This window comes from Dichotomopilus funicola, assembly GCF_033296635.1.
Source record: "Dichotomopilus funicola strain CBS 141.50 unplaced genomic scaffold C8A04scaffold_35, whole genome shotgun sequence".
NCBI classification, from domain to species: domain Eukaryota; kingdom Fungi; phylum Ascomycota; class Sordariomycetes; order Sordariales; family Chaetomiaceae; genus Dichotomopilus; species Dichotomopilus funicola.
The window spans coordinates 75,804-96,858 of NW_026944056.1; the positions used below are offsets into that span (position 1 = coordinate 75,804).

Consider the following 21,055-nt stretch of genomic DNA (forward strand, 5'->3'; position numbering starts at 1 on the left):
AAAGGGTGGAAAGAGAAAGGAAGAACTAAGACCAGAAGCCCTTTCGAAGAAGTAATTTTCGTTGTCCGTGAGATTGCCACGAAGGGGTAGAACCAATCCCCGCTGGCGTGGCTTTGGCTTGCTGTGATGGTGCGCTTCTTAGCCACCGATGAGGCTTAAATCCGAGCAATTGAGGTGAAATGAATATATATTGCTCCCCCACGTCATGATCCACGCCCTCCTGCCGGCTCCCATTCCGGTGTCCTTCGATTGGCGTGCCTGTGCTCAACCACGAGGATTTTGTCCGCAGAGGGATTTGGCATCGGGGCCGGAGCAAAAACGCTACTTTGAAGCAAAGGAGCGCTCCCGGGCCACTTGTGGACATGCCGCTTTTCCGTTCCACGACTCCGCGGGATGCCCTCGTGGTTGTGCGAGAAAAGAACAAAAAAAAGGGGGGTCGTTGGACTCGCCCAGGATGCCAGGATGCCCACCGCTCAGAGACGGGTCTGTGCGGATCCGCTGCAGGGATGTGTGTCATGCCACTGGTCAGGTCTTCTCGGTCCCTGGTCAGAAAACATGGGATGAACAGAAGTACCTCGAGGTACCTTTCCATTTCCCAATCGCAAGCGGATCCACGGCACACAGTCTGCAGGCCTGGACGTCTGGTCGACAGGGGCCTGGGCGAGGCTCTCTTGCTCTCTCCCCGTCAACACGTGGCCATCGCGTCCAGAAATGGTATCGAAACTTCACCCCACTGGGTCCCTTCCCCCGCTTCTCGCTGAAGAACAACGGTTTCCCTCCCTCTCTCTTGCTCCTCCTGCTACACTATGCAGCAGGCGATTGACTGACATGTTGTGTTGATGAGACCTCTGAAGTGCGCCCTCATCCGCTCTGATAGGTATTTGCGCGCCAGCTATCGCTCAGGTCGTTGTTGTGAAGTGGGATGTCGAGGGTTTGTCAAGGGACCACATCACAGGAAGAGAAAATTCCCACCGCCAGCCACTCCGACAGCGAACACATCCCCAAGCTGGCCGCGCTAGGTCGGTCGGTCAAGACTACACTAGCTCCCGGCTCACACCATGCATCGTCGCTTCATGCCGGCGGCGCCTCCGCGGGTCGAGAGACGGTTGATCCTGCATCCGCCCACCATCCGCGGTGCGGGGTGAGTGCTCTGTTCGGGACGGCAAAACTTGCCTCTCATCTGTCAACAGAAGGGCTATGAATGCTCCCTCGCCTTTCCGGTGTTCTGGTTGTCGAGAAATCCCCGGTCCGTCGTTTGGTTTCTTGGCAGTCGCCCTGAGAGGGGCTGATGAACTCCGTACGCCATCCAATTGGCGTGTCGTTCTGTTTCTCCGGGTTCTTGTGGGGATCGGAACAGGGTTTGTTGAGTCTTGACACAGCAAAAGGGTTCATTTTGAGTGAGAGTCGAGAGAACTGCCCAGTTGCTAATTTAGTCACCATGATCACAGTGACCCGCCAACTTTCAGTTTCTTTCGCGCGTGATTGGGAATTGTAAAGAGTGTATGAGTTCAAGCAACCCGGCCTTGCCCCCAGTACATGAACGGTTTGTTGTCTCCGTCTGCGGATCGGAAGTGGCGTTGTCCTGTTCTCCGTAGCACCGGCTGTGAAACTGCCAAGTGCAATGCAAAATCATTTGCCGGCATTCGTGGCCCAAGCCTGATGTATTGTGAAAAGTAGCGATAAGTAGTGTACGGTAAACTTTTCCGTTCACCAGCGTCAACACCGATGGTTTCGAGGAAATCAGGCTCAAAGGTTTGATGGATCGACACGATCGGCGGGTGCTGCTGCGATCGGCGACGGGATCCCGCGTGCGTGGTTGACCCACCTGGCCAGGGCGAACCCAGATCTTCAACCCTGAGGGCCAAAGAGAAAGCGAAAGCGGCGGGGCGTCATCAATTCCGCAAGGAGGGTTTTCCACCTTTTTGCGCCCGCATTTTGGCGTTCCAAACTCTGAACGAAGCCACAAGAACATTCTCGGTAGTCAGCCGAACCAGTGAGAAAAGTCTGACGGGCAAGGCGCTTGAGTCGGAGGCCGCATGTGATGGCAGGTGGTTCTCCAATCCAGATGCAAGTTCCTCACGCTGGACGGTGCCTCACAAAGTGGGAGCCACACCCGAGCAGGCCAAGAACCTGTCTGACGCCCGTCCACCGCGCCTAGGCTGGGCTGCTCTGGCATCGGAGGTGTTGCATGCAGGTTGAGTGTTACAGCGGACTCAGCAGCTGTTGCATGCTGCAACTCGCGGCGAACTTGTGTCACCGCTCCACGGTACGTCGCGCTTTGGCGTTGTGCTGACCCTGTCGAATCTGTCTCCCAATCGTATCCGGGTTCCGGGTTCTCCGGAAGCGCATCACACCCCTGGAGATTTGGACAAGCAGGATCGTCCATAAATAGCAGCAAAGGCACGCGGGCGTTGTGTGACCGCGATGGGGTCTCGTCTCGTGATGTGATCTCCTTTTCCCAATTCCTCTTTGCAACAGGGGGTTTCTTCGAGTGTAGTGTTAAACAGCCATTATTACTCTCCTGTGTAGTTTTGGGCGAACGGCAATCCTCTACCACTTAGTATGTGGGTGTAGCGGTAACGTTTGCCGAGAAACACGAAAAACAAAAGAATTAATGCCTGAATCAATGACCCTCACTGCATCAGTTCGGGACTAACTTGTGTAAGTTCCTTTGAAAACTCAGCTGTCTTCTAGATGGTGAACTAGTCCTCGATCTGAGGGCCGGCGCTTTCGAGGCGACTCGTGTGTTTGATGGTGGAGGAGAACTTGTTGGGCGCAAACGGCCAGTGTGGCGGGGGCAAGCCGAATAAATTTCGCGAATCAGGTGTCCCGCTAAGCGAGACTGGCCGACGAGAAGGGATAATCAAGTCATGAGGCGCTTGGGAGCCTCAGTCGTAGCTCGCGACTTCACGATGTTTTCGTGGCCCAAGACCGCCGCACCTCGTTCCTACACCGTACACAGCACGTCCAATCGTTGTTGTTTTACCGGGGTGGACGAGAGATCGGCCTCTGTCAATTTTTGAGACTCGAGTGCGAATTTCCACCGTAGTGGGCCGGAGGGCAGGGCTTTGCAACTTGCGAAGAATTTGGGGAAGGAGCAACCCAAAAACTCAACGGCGGTCCAGCGAAATTCAGATCAACCCCATAAAATACAAGTGTTCTTTCCTCCCATAACTGACCATTCTTTGGACACGATAACTTGGGCTGGTGACCCAATAGCAGCACCCGCATTGTACAGGATAACTAGAGGTTTGCTCTGGACAAACGGCAGATGAAAATAAGCGACGGGTCCGATTGTTCTCAACTTCTCACCCAAGGGATGAACAGCGTTGTGGACCCGGTTGCACGCACATTTCCAGACGAACGGGCTCCCGCGATCCGCCGCTGCGCTACGTCGACGAAATTTCCCAGCGTGGGCAATCATCAATCTGCCAGGGACATGGCTGGCTTGTGGTCTTTGGGAAAGATCGCGCTAACTGTGCGGGCACAGTGGACAACGGATTGCGGGCGCCTTCAGATGAGCCCTGACTGGTTCCCAGTGGGCGAATCGGCAAGCCATGCGCCAAAAGTCTCCGGCTCATCCACAGCATCAACAACCGTTTTTTCGGCCGGCTCTTCGCCAGAGAGCTGTAGGCGAATCGAACGGGCCCGAGGCTCGCTAGGAGAAATGATAACAGAGCTTTTCTCTCCTCCCCACGGCCGTTTGGAGGTGGCGGGGGTGCCCTGCTCCAACTCGCCCCCCAGCATATCGGACGGGTCTGGGCCCGAGGCACGAGGCACCACGATGTCCCTCCGTAGATGCCCCCGGCACCGGAACGACTCCTCTTCTGTCGATATGCCCGACCCAACAACATCGCCCCGAAATTTGAGAACGATCTGAGCGGTTCTACTTGCCCCGTCTGCGTTGAATGAACCGCGGGTACCATCTTGGCCGTTGGTTTGCTGGCTGGTGAACCGTGGCAGGAGCTCATGGGACCAGCGCCGGCACCGCAGGTTAATGAGGCCGTTGTCTTGATAAGTTACCAAAGTAAATGTTTCGCTTCTTTTATCCTCGGGTCTCATTTTGCCTTCCCCCGCGTACTACACATAGGATGCCCAACTTATCCGACAAGAGAACACTTGTAACCGTGTAGGCAAAAGCGTCGTACTGAGTAATGCGCCCACAGGAAGTGACTTATCGTTCGCCCGCAGTGTTTATTAAAGCGCTTTCAAACTCAACACCAAAAAACTACCACAGTAAAAGGCCAACCCGCCGCCGTCTCGCGGCACGATAACCAGTCAACTCTCACTCCTAATCTTCGTCATGCGTGACAAAGCCCTGGCGCGCAAGGGACACGGCCCCGAGGAGCTGGATGCCCGAGCGACCGGGTCCACGTACACAGTTACACCTCAGCTGAGGGCGGTCTCCAGGCATCCGTGTGCATACTGTGTACTTAGGAGCTTCCTCCGCCCAGCCATCCAAACTCGACGCCGTACCTCGAAGTACCTTGAGCCCCCTGCTGATTCTCAACACCCCTGCCCTTGGCACCCAAGAACCCCTGTCAGGGATCGTTCAGTCCACCGCATCCCCAGAACACACACCATTCTGCCCGGCGACACGCCACGCCTGGGCAGGGCAAGCCCAGCGAGTTGTGCAGAGCCGGCTTCGAGCGTCGAGACCCCCCCTTGTTCTGCACAACAGCCCGCGCGCTGCTGCACCTCCACACCCACGCGTCGTTTCCTCCGACCAGTGCTCCGGCCTCCGCAGTTCCTCTCCCCTGTGCTGGCTTGAATGTCCCTGACATGCTAGGGAAGACAGCTCAGCAGCATGCTGTGTCGACGAGAGAACCCTTGATTGAGCTTTCTTGTGTTTCGCCCTCTGCCACCCTGCACCGTCAACACTCACCGGCGACTCCCAGCCCACCTGCAGTCCCGTTCGAACCACGCTCTCGTCTAGACTTTCGTTGTGCCCGCCCCCCGCCCACCTTCCCGGGACCGACCCTCTGTTAAATTGGTGAAACTCCCGGCAGCCTCGTTGCCCCATCCCTTTCCTGGCTTGGCCTTTCCGCTCTCGACCCGCACATTCTTTTGCCCTGACCATCCCCATCACTCATAATACATCGCTGGTGTCGAGCAGCTTGGCCGTCGATCTGTCACTCTCTTGGGCGCACATCAACCACACAACCCCCCTTCATCACCTATCCCCCGAGAAGTCCCGATACCCGCTCTGCAGCTGCTTACTCTGACGACTCACCGACCACCCTCTGCTCTTGTGACAACCGCCGCCATGGATATGGATTACATGGACCCTTTCCGCCGCCGCTATCCCAACGTCTCTATGCAACCTATTCCGCAGCCCTTTGCTGGGCATCAACAAATGCATCACCCACAAGGCGCGCAGTACCCGTACTGGAACCCATTGATGGCGTACTATCAACAACAGCATCGCACAGCCGCGTTGATGGGGCAGGCCGGCATGCATCTCACGAAGCCGGCGGAACCCAAACCAAGACTGGCAAAGGACGAAGTTGAACTGTTAGAACGGGAATTCGCAAAAAATCAGAAGCCAAGCAGCAGCACGAAACGGGAATTGGCCGAGCAGATGGGCGTGGAAGTACCGAGGATTAATGTATGCGGCGTTCTCAAGAATACTTGCATGGGTTAAGCCGGCATGCTAACGTGTTGTTGCAGAACTGGTTCCAAAACCGCCGGGCCAAGGAGAAGCAGATCAAGAAGACTGCTGAGTTTGAGGCTCAACAAGCTCGCGAACGAGCCGCTTCAGAAGCCAAATCGACCGGTAGCGACCGGGAACAGGGCGGGACCCGCGAGGCCTATGAAGATGAAGCTCAAAGTCCATCGAGTGTTGCGCCCACCGCCACATTAGAGACGAATGAAGACACCGCTTCCGACAACTACGCCATCCTCAAGTCTGAACCCGTGGACCCAGTCTCTTTGTCTATGGTGCCTACTGCACCGGTACGCCCAAGCCCGGCAAGTTCTGACAGCGATGGTTTCGTCCATCTTGACTACCGGCAGGCCGCCCACCACACGCAACCCTCATCGGGCCTCACTGCACAAGGAGATCTTTTTGATTTGTTAGGCGAGATTCAGGGGCATCACGATTTTCAACAACCAGCCGCACCCCCATTCCAACTGACCGATACCACTTTACCTAACAGCCTCCCGCACAACATCTTTGCTGGGATAAGTCCGCACAACAACCCAAGCGTTCCTGAAGCGGGCGATTTCGGCAAGTTTTCTGATGAAGACTACTTTACGACCCCATCTGCCCCGCGGTTTCCTTCCGAACTAGTCGTTGCGAGCGGCACACCAGATGCTGACAGCCCTCTTCTGAGGCACCAAGCCTCGGTTGAGAGCCTTGTGCATTCCGACATTGTGTCTCCCGGGTCGATACCCGACATGTCGCCATTGGCCTTGTCGAACCTTCGCTTCAAGTCTCCTCCGCCACCAGCCGATATCGCGAGCCGCAGGAAAAGCCGCCGCCCAGCACCCCTGGGCTTGTCCTCGCTCATGGGCGGCGCGGGACCCAAGACAGGCGTTGAAGTGCCCAGGCGAGCGGATACAGTGAGCCCAATGAGACGCATATCTTCCTCAACGGGGCTCAGCGGACGTGTTCAGAAGGCTTTCATCGGCCCAAACGGACCGCGATCGCCCTTTGCTATGGATCGCAACAAGGAGGCACTTCTCCACAGCCTTCACGAAACTCAACCTTCAACGATGCCACTCCTCAACAGTGGGATGCCCCAGATGACTGGTGAAGTCCTCTTCGCCCCAGGAACAGGAGACGGTGCCGTGGCTGTGCGCGCTCCAGATGAGGAACAGGGATTTCCGTTTGGGTCATTCGGGGCCATTGGCGGCATCCCGACGTTTAATCACACCGACCAGGCCATCAAATCCCCGCCCGAGACGCCCGGTTTGCAGATAGGGCTGCAAGAGAGCTATTTTCCGGGCTCGAACGACAACACGTGGACCTATACCCCACAGGATGGCGCGTTACCGACACCGAGTCTTTGCAGTCACGGCGGGTCCGAAATGGAGTTCTCGGCCGCTACTCAGCGCCCCGGATATGTGGCTAGTCAGCCCGCGACGCCCTCCTTCCCGCCTACCATGGGCCCCGCGTACAGCAGCTTCTTTGGAATGGGCTTGGGGCAAACGGATTATCAGTTTCCCGATGCTTACGCCGCCGAGTCCTCGAGCCGGTCGTCTCCAGTTGCGTTTCCGAGGTCAAAACAATTCCAGTTTGCTCAAAACGTCACTCCCCAGGACTTTAGCTCTACGGACAAACCCTGATGCTACACTATTCTGTTTAGCATTGTGGGCCTGGACCAATACAGCCTCCCGGGTTTGGGGGGGTTGTAGTGTACTAAGACCACTTCTCTTTTTTTATCCTGCGACAGTCCTCTTAAGTTGGTTTCGTCGATTGCCAAAAGCCGATCTCAGTTGCAGGCTCTGTTTGCATATCTCAGGCTATCTCACACCCCCCTGTACTCATGTTCATTTGGTGTTGTCCGGTTTGGCTGGCTTCTCGTATTTTTGCATATCTTTTAGCACCAAAACTGTTCACGACTTGGGAGAGGCAGCTTGCTGCAAGCTCATACGCGACGGATTTTATGAACAAACACACCAGCAACAACAACAATAACAACCAACTCATCGGTAATATAAACGCAAAGAAAAGAGTGTTTTCCTTCTTTGTATTATAACGATATACAAGCCCAGAGAGGCTCGGGACATGGCACTTTCATACCTCTCCAGTTCCCGCTTTTCTTATTTCGCTGTTATCTATCCCCAGCAGCTTTTATCTCATCTTGGGTCTTATTTTGTATCAGGCTTCAGTTATTTAGCATTAGGATAAGCTGGCGTAATGGCGGCCAGTTCGGTAACAGAAAGGGAAGAGGAGGATAGGGATGCAAAATATTTACCTGCCATCAGGGGTATCTTGAATATCTTGTTTGGACTTGCACAGAACGAGCAAGCTCTAGGTTGTTCGGTTACAGTTGTTTAACAACATGATATCTCTGCGGTTTACCGCTCAAAAACAACATCAAAGCATTCTCAAAAAGACAGACTTTCTTGCTAGCATCTCCCACGTGCCTACTAGTCTTAGGAAAAAACTAACGGAAGTCCCAGTCAAGTCGATGATCCTCGACAAACCCGGAGAACAACAACAACAACAACAACCAAGTCCAGCCATCCCCCCAAACCAGGGTATACCAGATAATAACATCATACCTATCAGGGAAATCGGGCGTTGTCGTCAGACAGACACACGAGCCAGATAATGAACAAGGGGTGGTGGTCTGTGTTCTGCATCGGTCTTGATCAAAAAGTGTAAGTGATCGGCGGGTAGGGTTACACTTCAACCCGCGGGCCGCCCCGCTTACCCGCTGTGCTTCCCGGTCACAACACGTTTCATCCCAACCTTGATTGTCCTATCGTATTTTGTCCTGTCTGCTGCTCATCTCCGGACGGGGAAAGAAAGATGAAAGGAGAAAAAGGAAGGAGATCGGGTCTTCAAACACCCTTGGTGTCTTGTCCGTGCTGCCGGCTTGTTTGCGCATGGAAAAATGCTGGCTTGGTTTAGGGAAGAAGGAAGGTACCTGCCTAGGAGAGATGGGGAGGAAGGATGTATTACAAAAACAAAACAAAACATTGCCTCCATAGGGTAGTGGGAAGGACTGACAAAGAACAAGAATAAAATGCAAGGCACCATCGTTAGAAGAACCCCCCCCGTTCATCAGCCGGTTTAGCACTGTGGTACCCGGGATGTTGTGTCGGTCTTGTCCATCGGCCGGGTAAAGTCATCAGCCGTGACTAGGTACAGTACAGTACAGTATAGTGCCCGGAAGATATAATGAAGATACGCTTGCACAGAGCGTTCGATAGACTTGTGTCGTCACTACAAATTCGTGTAAAACGGGAAAAAAGGGGACGGGCGAAATGATGAGCTTCGTAGCACCAGTCGGTTTTCACGGCGGGAGTTATGGGGCCGTTCCATGGCGACAGTAACACAGCAAGGATGGGTGGTGGTTTAACAGTGAACGGGACAAGTGTGACAATCTCTCGGTACCCAAGACAGAGCTTCAAACACGATTACGGTACATAGCTAAGTACTAGAAGAAGTAGGTAGGTAGGTGGGTAGATGAGCCGTATAGGTTATGAAACACCGAGAATAACGACCGTGATACAGTAGTGACAAGGTGAGGCCCCAAAAAGGAACAGTAAAAAAGATACATCTGTAGATATCCAGCTGCGCCGACGTAAGATCCGTGCCACGCCCCCCTTCCAACCTAAGCCGACCTAATATACTAACCTAAACCGAAAATCATCAAAACTCAATACCGTCCGCGGCGAAAGTTGCCCTCATCGACGATGTCATTGTGCTCGGGGTGTTCTGCATCGATCCACTGGTATCGCTGCCGGGCGTTGCAGGCTCGACGACCTGATTCCTAATCGTCATGATCCACTCGTGCTGCAGCAGCTCGACAGCTGTGGCGCGTTTCTTAGAGTCGCGCGCAAAGCAGCGCCCGAGGAAGTCGATGCCCTGCGGGCTGAGCTGGTCTGCCGAGGGCAGCTGCGGCGGGTTGCCCTGGGCGATGTTGTACATGATGGCCCATTCGTTGTCGAGATTGGCCCATGGCCGGCGTCCCGTTGCCATTTCAAGGACGACGCAGCCCAGGGACCAGACATCGACAGCGCCGAAGTGGCCCGGGTTTTCGCCCTTGATGACTTCAGGGGACATGTACATGGGCGTGCCCGTCATCGATTTGTTGGGCTTGGTGCTCGCCATATCTTGCACGAGCGTCCGGCCTTGCCGGGCAATGAGTTTGGCGGCGCCAAAGTCGACGTACTTGATGATGCCGTTGTGGTCGAGGAGGATGTCTAGAATATTCAGGTCAGCTTTGTTGTCCACATCTTGCCTACTATTGAGGGAAGCCCTTGCTGGTAGTACGGGGCACACGAAGATATGAAAAAGACTCACTCTCTGGTTTGATATCACGGTGAGCAATCTTCAGCTCATGCAAGTAGGCGAGACCTTCAAGCAGCTGAAGTGCATAAACCATGATAACCTGCTCATCCTCGATCCGACCATGTTCCAATAGATTGGCCAGCGAGCCGCCCGAACAAAACTCCATAAACATGTAAACGCGGTCGCGGTGAACCTCAATACCGTAGTATGACACAACATTGGGGTGGTCGACAGTCTCCAAAACACGCATCTCGTCCCGGATCTGGCCGGCGATGTTGGGAATCATCTTGGGATCTTGGAGGCGGATCTCCTTGACGGCCATCAGTTGACCGGTGTCGAGATTCATGGCCGCGTAGACATTGCCAAACGTGCCACCACCAACGAAGTGACCCTGCTGCCACCTCATCGTAAAATTGGTAGCTGTGGAGGAGAGCCAAGCCAGCGACCGGTCGACCTCGTTGGATATTTCCAACACCCGGCCCATGGCCGACCGCTCCAGGAGAATCTGCTTTCTTTGATCGTCGATTTTGGACAGCTCCTCAAGACGGTGCTCTTCTACATACTTGGCAGCGGTCCGATCATCCGCACCCTGGCCTTTGTTAAGGCGTTTGAGCTGGATCATCAGGGCTTCCATCCGCAGCTTCTCAGCCTGCGCGGCGACACTTGATCTGGCACCCATGATATCAAAATGCGAGATCAAGAGAGCCATGCAGCCTGCGACCTTGAGCCGCAGCTTCGCATACTCATCATCACCGAGGCCCAAGATATGCTTGCCCCTCGTCATGCCCATGGCAAACTCGAGTGCTTGGACCGCCCAACGGAATGTCTTGCGGTCGGACGAGTTGCAGTCATCGCAAATGAAGCTGACCCAGTCTAGCGCAAGCTTGGTGAGCTTCATGTTGTTCATGGTCCGCCTGTTGTTATCCATGTACAGCAGCGAGCGTTGACCAAACTCGGTGGCAAATATGAAGCAAGTTTGAATGAGCTCTTGGCAGTTAAGCCCTCTTGTTTGCCGACGGATGGTTTCGACACTGTCCATGAAGGCGTTCGAGAGTTTGAAAGCGACTTTCCGAATTTCCATGAGTCGGACGTTGACCTTTTGCAAATTTGACCGCTGCTCAACAATTAGGTCGATGTGCGTGTCGATGCTGTCGAGCAACGCCTTTCTCGCGTTGATCAGTCGTGCCTGGGAACCACCCGCGATGAGCCTCATGTGGTTGAGTTTAATATCCAGCGGTTCATCCCGCACCGATAAATGAAGTTTAGCTCCGAACCACGAGGGCGGGGTTTCCGCTCGGATGATGAGAAGATAGGGATCGGTCGGGTCTTCGACTCTGCTCTCATAGGAAAATGTGTTCATCAAGAGCTGAATGTCAGATTCGCGGTTGTGTAGCGAGGGGGAGGCGAGAATAATGACGTTCTGGTGCGCAGCCTTGTCTGTTTTGACTTGGAAATGACCTGACTCCACGAGGCGGTCGAAGAGGTCTTGCAACCTTTCGGGGCCGAAAGCCACCGTGAAGTCGCATGCATTTTCGTAGTTGTCGCTGAGCATCCTCGAGAATCTCTGCAACATGCGTTGCCGCACGCGAACGGAATCCAAGATCTGCTTGTATCGCTTGGTCATCTCTGCGACACTCTCCTTTGGCCGTCGCTGAAGCTCCTTCTCAAAAGTTTGGTTCAGCCGGCTGAGAGCTTTGTAGGTGAGAGAGCTAAACTGCTCGGCGACCTCGACGTCTCCGTGGCTCAGATGGCTCCCGATCTCATTACCAAAGCCCCATTCCTGGAACAGCAGTTCAGCTTCCTTGAATGTGTTCTTGTTGCCACTCAACTTCCAATTCAACATTTTGAAGTAGTACTTGAGAGCATCGAGAATGACGCGGTCAAAGTCGTCGTCAATGCATGGAGGCAAGTCCCATCCGGGTTCTGGTAATGAAATGGCCGTGTACGCGGACTTGATTTTAATGGCCAGCTTCAACAGCACTTGGAATTGAGAGATCATCTGGTCTTGCATCATGGGATTTTGCTGTGCCGATTCCTTCATCTTCTTAGCGTACGCAAGCCGGATTTTGATGATCTCCTCGATGAGACGAGAAGGAAAGCTGATTAACGTGAGCAGTTCCTCAATGTAAGGTGGCAGGTGACGTTTTTGAAATGCTTCGGCATTCACAATCAGGGTGTCCTTGGCCTTGGTGATAACCATCGAAATGTTGTCTAACATGCTCTTCTTCTTTTGGACGGAGTTGTCGTCGTCGGTCTCGTAGTGCAGCGATTTTAAGCCCTCTTCCTTCATCAGCCTGTCTAGGAAGGAAGATTCGTCGTTGAGGCGACCCGAGTTCTCCTGTGATCGTTGGAAATCTAGGTCGTCGTTGCCCACCCATTTCTTTAAAATAGACAACTCGGTGTTGATCATTTCATTCACATTGTGCCAGGAGATGATCGCGTCGCAAGTTTCTTGGTAGGCTTGGAAAGTGGGGGGTTTGAGGGCGGCGATCAGTCCGGTACTAGACGGATAGAGTCCCTCGATCTTTTCAATCTTCTCAACGGCATCGCGGACTTGCTCGATCGGAGGCTTCCCGGCCTCTTTCTCGCCGGCAATGGAGAAGTTGATAACCTCGCCAACGAGACGCTCCAGCGCACTCCGGGCCTCTTCCACCATCCTCCGCTGGACGGGCAGGTGTCTCCCACACACTCGGGCACGAATGCCTAACCAGAGCTCAGCCTTGTGGGCGTCATTACCAAATTCTTCGTCGGCAGAGCCGATAAGACGCTTTTTTTCTTGGCGCACCACGTCGCCGGTCAGGACAGCTTCTAGCATCCCATGCCACTCCAATCTCTCGCGACTACCAATATCTTTCAAGTCTTCCTCCGTAATTTGACTGCCCTCGTTGTTGACAAACATGATATGTGAGTCGTCGAACGTGTCAAATGGACCTTCTGACGAGGGAGTCTCGCCCTCGGAGTCTGAGTCGTATTGCTCGGCCGAGCCGTATGTGTCGAAGTAGTCATTGTTGTAATCCTGCTGACGTAACCTCCGCACATATTCTCGCTCTTGGGCGCGGAACGTCGACGTCCCAATCGGTCGCGGTCTCGCCGCATCTTTGATGTGTAATCCACCACTGCTGTTGAAAGAGGCTGTACCGGGTTGTGTAGGTCTCCGTTGAGCGTAGGGTTGGTAGGTATTGGAAGGGGTTCTCGCGGGCCCCGTAGGACGTTGTGGCCGTGGTGTTGACCCGTTCGGGTAGGATGTAGGCTCGCCAGCAGTGCGCTGACGGGAGCCGGCGCCGTTTGATATCGCGCCGGGTTGGTGTGGTTGCCCAACGGCGGCAGGATGGCCCGCCTCGACGTATCGACCAAGCGCCCCCAGCTCGTCCTGCTGATCACCGAGACGGGGGCTGAGATGCATGTCTCCGCCCGTCAAGGACGGAGGGTTCTCTTGATCTGGCATTCCTGTTGGAGGGCGGACACCATTCTTGTGCTTATCGGATCGGGCGTAACCATCGTCGTCAGGCGGCGAGAAGCGCACGGCACGCGGGGATGGTTCGCTCGCCATGCCTTAATCACGAGGTTCGCTGCTAGTCGGGCAATCCTAGCGCGGGGTCGATGGCGTTACAAGCACAGGCAAGTTTGATACAACGGGCGTCGACTAGGGGTCTGGGGTGTCGAGGAATTGTTGAGTGTTGAGAGTATTCGTTGGCTGGTTGTCAGGTCTTGGCCAGTGTTGGCCAGGCTCGAGTCGTCGTGGTGCGTCTATCGAAACGCTGCGAACAAATAAATCACCCACTGATCTGGAAAATCGAGCTACATTCATGGCTTGGTTCATGTAACTCGGCCATCGGCACTCGATAACCAGCTCGGAGACGGGGGTGGCGAGGATGCAATTGACGTTGATTGATCGAGTTTCGTCCGATATCGTCGTCAGGGGACTGGAGGGAGCAGAAAGAGTGGGAGAGCGAAAGCTAGTGGCGAAGAAGGTCTGCAATGGCGAGGTTCTGGGCGAGCTTGCTGGGGAGCTCCATGGTTCATGGGTGACGCTATGATGCTTCCGATTGGCTGATCCCGCTGTTATTATCCATGTGAGGTGGGTCTTCTCCTCACGTAGCAGGGAGTGGGGACCTGAGGGTGGCCCGTGCCGGATGGGCTGTTCCGCTCTGCTGCAAGCCACCTCGAACGAAATTACAGGGTACTGCAAGAGTTACTACCACGGAGGAATTGTTGATATCGCTCAAGCGCTCCAAGTGGGAGTTCAAAGGCCGCGTAGGGATATATTGGGAATGTGTCATGTATATGCCCATGTGTGTGGGCCGCTGAATACACTCGCCCTAGCCGATCTAGCCCGATCCACGGGACGAAAATAAAGCCGGGACATCGACGAGGAAGCAGAACTCGATCCGCTGCAACGGATCAAGCTGTCAACGTACCAATAAAGGCGGGATGGTGGAACACAACAAAGAAGCTTTTACCTGTCGTTTTGGATTGTGCGGATACTGGACATTCCATATTGTGCTAAAGTAGATGGGGCTAAGCAGCGAATTAAATCAGATGCGCTGGGCGCCTCGACCGAGAGTGACTGCCCCTTGGTGAGCTCTTGCCGGCAGCGAGATGCGCTGTTTCCTTATCTGTGATAAGCCTGATCGGCCGGGTATGGTGAAACTTTGGTGGGCGCTCTGGCCATGCAAGCCGCAAGAGTGGGGTATCGATTCAACGGTGAGTTCCAGTCCATCCATGTCGATCAAAGCTGGCCCATGCACGGTCGCGTTTGGCGACGCGTGACGCCAGTAAAGTGAGCTTGTCCTACGCGCTTGGCCATTAACGATTTTGAGGCTACTCAGAAACAGCCCACACCAGTCCTTGGCACCCTTCAACATTCTTGACATTCGACAATTGGCGAACACTTTGTTTTCCGTCATGTGTACGTGAAGACTGAGTGCTTTTTTCTCTCGATATGTCCTCTATTGTAGGACACAGTGCAACCGCAACGCGCCCAAGCAGCAGGCTCAGCAACAGGTTTGACAGCAAATTCGATGCCGGGCCGTCCAGCAGACCGTCAAGCCGGGCCTCCGTTCGGCCATCATCAGCAATCGGCGTTGCTCCGCCGGCCCGCGATGCAGAGTACGACAATTCTGAGGCACAGGCTGGTTCCGGCCCAAACAGTCCTGGGTCTGGAAAGCGCAAGCGGAACCTCCCCATTATGGCGGATGATGGACTTCTGAGAGGGACCATTATCCTCAAAGTATGGGTCCTCCTCGCCTCTTTTTGTACCCGCAGGGCTAGAGAATTGACTGACCGTCCACCAGCCGTACCCTTCGACTCTCATGGTCAAACCGCGGATCCTACACCCATTGATGCTTCTCCCCCGAGAGACACTCCCTTTGTCGGCTCTCGATCTCTCTCAGCCCTACGGAGACTTCCCTATCTGCCGACTTTTCGAATCCAAAATCAAGATTCTCGACCTCGAGGGCCGCTTAGGATCCAATGTTCTATTGGCTCGTTCAGAGACAAACCGCGTGGTGTATGCTCTTGAGTGGGAGAGCAACGGGCTATACGTGTTGTGCAAAGTGGGGTCTTGGGTGAACATTGAGGCGCTCAGTCAAAGTGCCACCGTTGTCTGTAGAGAACGTTTGAAGGGCGGTAAGACTGTCAAGAATGACAGTCGTGGTGAGAGCCCGCTGATTACTCCGTCAATGTACAATGAGAACAAGAGGAGGAGATTAGCTATCGAAGGGATCCAGTCTTTGGTTCGGAAGCGCTCGGTATCGGTTGTTGAGAAGGAGCTGCCAAGTCTGCCTGCAAGCGCGGAACCCGCCGAGGAGAGCCAGACTCCTCGACCAGAGGAGTCCCAACCGGCGGCCTTGCCGCTTGAGCACGCCGGAACACACACAAACTCGGGCCCATCTCCGTCCAGTAAACTCGACACTCCTATCCCGGCTGCCGGGCCTGCTAACGACTCTCTTACCCAACCGGATGCCGACGGGATCTTTCAAAATGTCAGGGCCCAGTACATGGAAGCACTGTATCATTCAAAGGTATTGCATTCCTTTTTTTGGTAATTGTAAGTGATGTGCTGACAGGAGTAGGGCTCGTTGGCGTACTTTGCGAAGGGGCCTCTTTCTCGGGCTAGAGCGGCCTTCCACATGGATTGGGATTCGAACCTTGACATGAACGACTTGATAGAGTTCATGAAAAGCCTCGTTATGACCACTGTAGTGATCGACAAGAAATACCGGGAGACGATTCCTGGGATCATTGCAACCACGAAACCACTCGGCCAGGACTCCGACGGCGCTTCAAAGACGAAGAAAAGAAAGACCAAAAAGCCAAAGTTGGGTAAAGATGGCTTGTACCCTGGGGAAATTGATCATATTCGGAGTTGGTGGGCCTCTAACCAGCCCACGTCTGGCGAAGACGAGCAGAAGAGTTTGACGGCGATCGAACACAAATATCACATCTCCTATTTGCGGAGGAGGGAAACACAACTCCAAATAATCTTGGTGCTCGAGATATTAGCGCTTGAACCCCTAGCGCAAGCGAAGGGTAGCGAGTGTCAACTTCCCGGAATGGAAATTCAAGCGCCTTCTCGAGAGGCGAGTCAAGAGCCGTCTGCCAAGAAGCGCAACAAACACAACCTCCCTGTGTTGCTTGATGTCCATGCCGATCGCCTCTGCATCTGGCAGTCTACGACGTTAGATGAGGTCAAGGCGGTAGCTGAATCGCAGCCGCTCACGGCTGGCCCAGAAGGAGAGCTTGAAAGGGCCAACTCAAACCCCCTGAGAGACTTCTGCGTCGACGTCATTGTGCCATTGTAGGTCATGTCAGATTCGCTTCGTTTCTCCCATCTGCTAATGAATACCCTCAGCTTTTCAGCTCGACTTCCAGGCCCATGCGACTCGCTCAGTCGCAAGCTAGGTGGCCCTGTTGCTCAGTCACCTCCAAAGTCCAGTGCAGCAAAACCTGCTTCAGCCGTGAAGCCGAAGCCTGGGGCTCCAATCAGACGACCAACGACGAAGCGGGACAAGGACAGGTCGCTGGAGCGCGCGCTCTCCGTTGAGCGGAGCCGACGCAGCGTCTCGCGGGGGCCGTCCGCAGCTATTGCGCTACTGCGCTCCGCTAGTCAGACAGTGATCCCAGGCATGAAGCGAGAAGCTAGTGACTCCTCAATCATGGGCTTGGTTCCAAGGGCGGATTCGGGCTCCGTCAAAGAACGGCCCTCCAATCTCTTCTCTCGAAGCGTGAGCTTAAGCAGTATCGATCTGAAAGCGCAGAAGAAGGCTCAAGTAGACGCTGAGCTAAAGGACGCCATATCGGCGCTCAAAAAGCCGAATAGGAGTCTGGCCGTCAAAGACATCGTCGAGGCCGCTGACAAGCGAGCTTCGGCAGGGCAACTCAAGAGTAAGTTCCCCCAAACTCATTGGCTTTTGTGAGATGCCTACTGACCAACCTGTATAGAATTGAAAAAGCCAAACCGTGCGGGCGCGGTTCAAGTGAAGGCTACGCCAGCCAACAACAGGTACAAAGACGTCCTAGCGGCAGAGAAGAAGCATGCGGAGCCCTCGCCGTTCTCCAATATGCCCCCCTCCAGCGCCTCTATGATTCCGGCCTCAACCCTCCCCCGCAAGTTCTCCAACAGGCTTTCCGCCGCTGCTGCCCCTGCAGATCGTGTCCACGCAACCCCTGCACGCCCAGCGGCTTCGTCCATTCCCGCCACGGACCTCCGGCTGATTCAAGAAACACCCGGCCCCAGCTTGCTCCCGTCATCTCCTATCATGGCCAGGAAAGGAGCACCGGCACCGGCACCACCTCTTTTCGCAGCCGCCCAGCCACGGTCAAATCGCCTCGCGGCTCCGATAGGCCGATTCACATCGGGAGACATACCCTCTTCCCCCGGTCTCGGCGCCCTCTTCGAAACGCCGCTGGCGCCGCGGTCAGGCAAGGACAGGTTGCCTATGGTGGACGATTCGCCGATTCGGCCGAGACTCCCACTCGGGGCGATGGGAGACGGAGGGAACAGGGCTGTGCGGGTCAAGACAAAGGGGACAACAGAGAAAGTTGTGGCTGCTTCTATTACTCAACCTATTGGGGGAAGTGATGGCGCTGAGAGCGCGACGGGCGCGGCAGAGAATAAGAGTGATACGACAACGACGACGACGAAGACGTCGGTGAACATTTACCAGCAGCTTGGCTGGGAGACGACGGACCTAGATGACATTGATGATTTGCTATGATGAGTGGATGGATAGAGAGCTTTGGCTGGGTAAACTTAAGCTTGGCAGGCGTTGGTTGGGGTTTCTCGTTCTTCTACGTTTGGCGTCTGGGAGTTAGACTGGGCACTTATGGTCTTGATCGGGAGCGCTCGGGGTTTGGCTCATGAGATACCTATTCGTAGTAGCATTATGGCATAGTTTAGAGGGCATGTTTGGAGCATTGCGAGCTAGGAAACCAAGTGGCTTAGATACAGAATCAGGAGGTATTTCTTTTCCGCGAAGGCTTAACGAATATAGCTGAGCAGAAAATAAAGGGATCTATTTTACGCTGTGGGGGGTATATGATGATATCCCAAACCGCGCTACGTATTATTTGTGATGGTATGTATGATTTCCAAGATCTCGTCTTCATCGTCTCCATCACTTCCATCTATTCGTCACTCGTCACCCTTCCCAGCGCCAACGACAACCAAAGGCAACTCGCGCACATCGGCATGCTCTTGATTCCCTAGATCCACCACCCTCACCGCGTCCAACCCCACAACCCCTTCCTTAAGCGCCAAAAACCGCAGTTCCACCAACGCACAAGCGTTCGGCGCCAGCGGGCCGACCCGCACGTCCGCTGACAAGCACACCACCTCGGCCCCATCCACCACACTGTTGCGCTGCATAGCGTGCACGACCGCCTCGTCCAGCACGGCGTCGGCGATCAACGGGTCGCGTTTCGAGGACCCGGCACCGGCCGTCGATGGCGGACGGATCACGCGCAGCTCGTTGCGGCGCCGTCGTGGGATGGGCACGAGCATCAGCTTGCGCGAGGCCGTTGCGGCCGCGTGGTGGGCTAGGACTGAGGCTGGAGCTGAGGGCGGCGGGGGCATGTCGGATTTGCTGCGGTTGACGACGAAGACGGTCCAGACGAATTCTTCGCCGACGACTACGGGGTGTTGGGGCCCTGTGAAGGTCATGGTGATGCCGAAGTCTGGGATGGTCGTCTCGAGTGGCCGGGCGGTGGCGGCTTCGAGGGTAGGGAGGGAGTCTGGGCGGATGACTGAGGGGGATACGAGTGGTTGTGAATCGACACCGCCGCTGATGGAGAGCTGGCTGGGTTTGTGGGAGCGCTTGATGGGCGAGGTTTTTGGCTGGCCGAAGCCCGGGTTGACGGGCGGGGTGAAGTCGATGGCGGTAGTCCAGGTCATGACGAGGCGGGGCGTGCAGGGATTTGGCTCGCCTTTGGGTCGGACGAGGACGAGGATCTCGATGGTGACTTCGAGATCACGGGCTAGGTTTTTGCGAACAATGTCGCGTTGCTGGGGCGCGAGCTTGTAGAGGAAAGTGAGGTGGTCGTGAGCAACGCAACTAAGGGGGAGGGCCATGCCATCTTGGGTATTGAGGTCGTCGACCGTGCCATCTGTGACGCCTAAGCTGATTTTGTCCAGAGCAGCCTCACAGTCGAAATAAGGGGTAAAATCAACCTCGAGTAACGCGACCATAGAAGCGCTCGGGGGTGTGGTGTTGGGCCGCGTGAAGCGGACTCGGGTGTGTAGAACCGGGTATATCCTCAGCTTCAGCGCCTGTAGCCCGCTTATGCGGTGAAGAGCATCCTTCGATTTCGTTAGAGGGGCCACCCTAGATACCCTCTGAGCCGACAACCGGGGCACAATCCCACCCAGTAGCGGGTCGGCCGCAAACGATTCGAGAAGGTTCATCCCAGACGGCGTCCCGCTCTCCATATAGCCGTATCCCGCGGTCCCAGATGGGCCGACATCTGCAGAGTTTATCCTGAGGCTTGCAACGGCAGAGAAGACCACTGAAGGCAACTGCAGCCGTATCCTGGGCCGTGCAAGAAAAACAGAGATTTTCCAGACCGCGTATGTATACCTTTGGACATCCTCTTCCTCGGGCTCTTCGGCCGCCACAATAAACACATCTTCGATATCTTCGAGCGAACTGTTGTAGATCAACTCGGAGGTAGGCGCCGCCCCGTCTCGGTCGGATATAGCGCCGTTCACGATGTGAGCATCGAGAGTCACAACGAGGCGGCGCAGGTGGGAACGTATTGTCTGGTCATCGGCGTATGGGGCGCGGAGAACGAAGTACACATCTACGGTCTCATCTGTAGTTCACGTATGAGCAATGGGTAAACGATAATTTCGGGGCAGTTTGCGAACCTCATACCAAAGAACAGCTGGTCGCGTTGCTCGACATTTGCGATGTTGCTCTCTACCGACCCTTCACTTTGTTGTAGGGCCTCTTTAGGGTTGAATTGAGTCGCGAAAGGTATGATGTACGTAAGGTATGACTGCTCAAGGAAGGCGGTTGCCCCCGGGTCCGTATCGCTGGCGCCGGCGCCGATGCTTTCTGGGTCTGGTAAAGCCATGAAGGGAGAAAGGTTGTGACGAGGTACCTCGGTCTCGGGAGGTACCTCGCTTGAGAGTTGTCGTCGCTGGGAATTCCGGCCTAATTCAAGCCGTCATAACAAAGGTCGCCGAGCAAGTTTCGATAATTGGTACTCTCGTCCCTTTTTTCCCCATCCGCTGACAGTCACGGTGGCGAGGCACCAATAAAACGAACCGTCGAGGCAAGCTTGGGAACGTTAGGAGGAGGTGACACCTGCTCCTTGTCGTTGTGCCTGCAGCTGGATGCATGCGACTTGCTCAGGACCCCTGCAAATGCGGTGGGGGCTCAGTGGACTTCAACGCGGCTCGTCGGTGGTCGGGGCTTGGCGGCCGCGTGCACGGATCGGATTGTGATCAGTGCGACGCCCTGCTTTCTGCAATTTCCTCAGGCTTCGCGCCTTGTCTGTCCGTCTGTTCTGCCTTTTCGTCGCACGTCGCAAACGAGAAGCGTGGAATACTGCGCATCCGAACACAACGGTCCAGTACCGGCC

General features: G+C 55.0%; 4 protein-coding genes across 4 annotated transcripts; 2 read left to right on the plus strand and 2 right to left on the minus strand.

Moving 5' to 3' along the window:
* Nucleotides 1-5,266: 5,266 nt before the first annotated feature.
* Nucleotides 5,267-7,290, plus strand: C8A04DRAFT_29050 (uncharacterized protein; the record flags this gene model as incomplete). The annotated part of the gene is made up of 2 exons (XM_062780868.1): nt 5,267-5,608; nt 5,671-7,290. 2 exons carry the CDS (start codon nt 5,267-5,269, stop codon nt 7,288-7,290), a joined length of 1,962 nt encoding a protein of 653 aa, XP_062636606.1.
* Nucleotides 7,291-9,328: 2,038 nt separating this feature from the next.
* Nucleotides 9,329-13,520, minus strand: C8A04DRAFT_37598 (uncharacterized protein; the record flags this gene model as incomplete). The annotated part of the gene is made up of 2 exons (XM_062783937.1): nt 9,329-9,882; nt 9,983-13,520. 2 exons carry the CDS (start codon nt 13,518-13,520, stop codon nt 9,329-9,331), a joined length of 4,092 nt encoding a protein of 1,363 aa, XP_062636607.1.
* A 1,392-nt stretch (nt 13,521-14,912) lies between these two features.
* C8A04DRAFT_12531 (DNA replication regulator SLD3-domain-containing protein) lies at nt 14,913-18,189 on the plus strand (the record flags this gene model as incomplete). The annotated part of the gene is made up of 5 exons (XM_062777367.1): nt 14,913-15,200; nt 15,265-15,993; nt 16,045-16,769; nt 16,824-17,356; nt 17,414-18,189. The coding sequence occupies 5 exons, from the start codon at nt 14,913-14,915 to the stop codon at nt 18,187-18,189; spliced, it is 3,051 nt and encodes a 1,016-aa protein (XP_062636608.1).
* Nucleotides 18,190-18,605: 416 nt separating this feature from the next.
* Nucleotides 18,606-20,545, minus strand: C8A04DRAFT_29053 (TRAPP trafficking subunit Trs65-domain-containing protein; the record flags this gene model as incomplete). Its single annotated transcript, XM_062780869.1, has 2 exons — nt 18,606-20,281; nt 20,344-20,545. The coding sequence occupies 2 exons, from the start codon at nt 20,543-20,545 to the stop codon at nt 18,606-18,608; spliced, it is 1,878 nt and encodes a 625-aa protein (XP_062636609.1).
* Between the last annotated feature and the right edge of the window lie 510 nt (nt 20,546-21,055).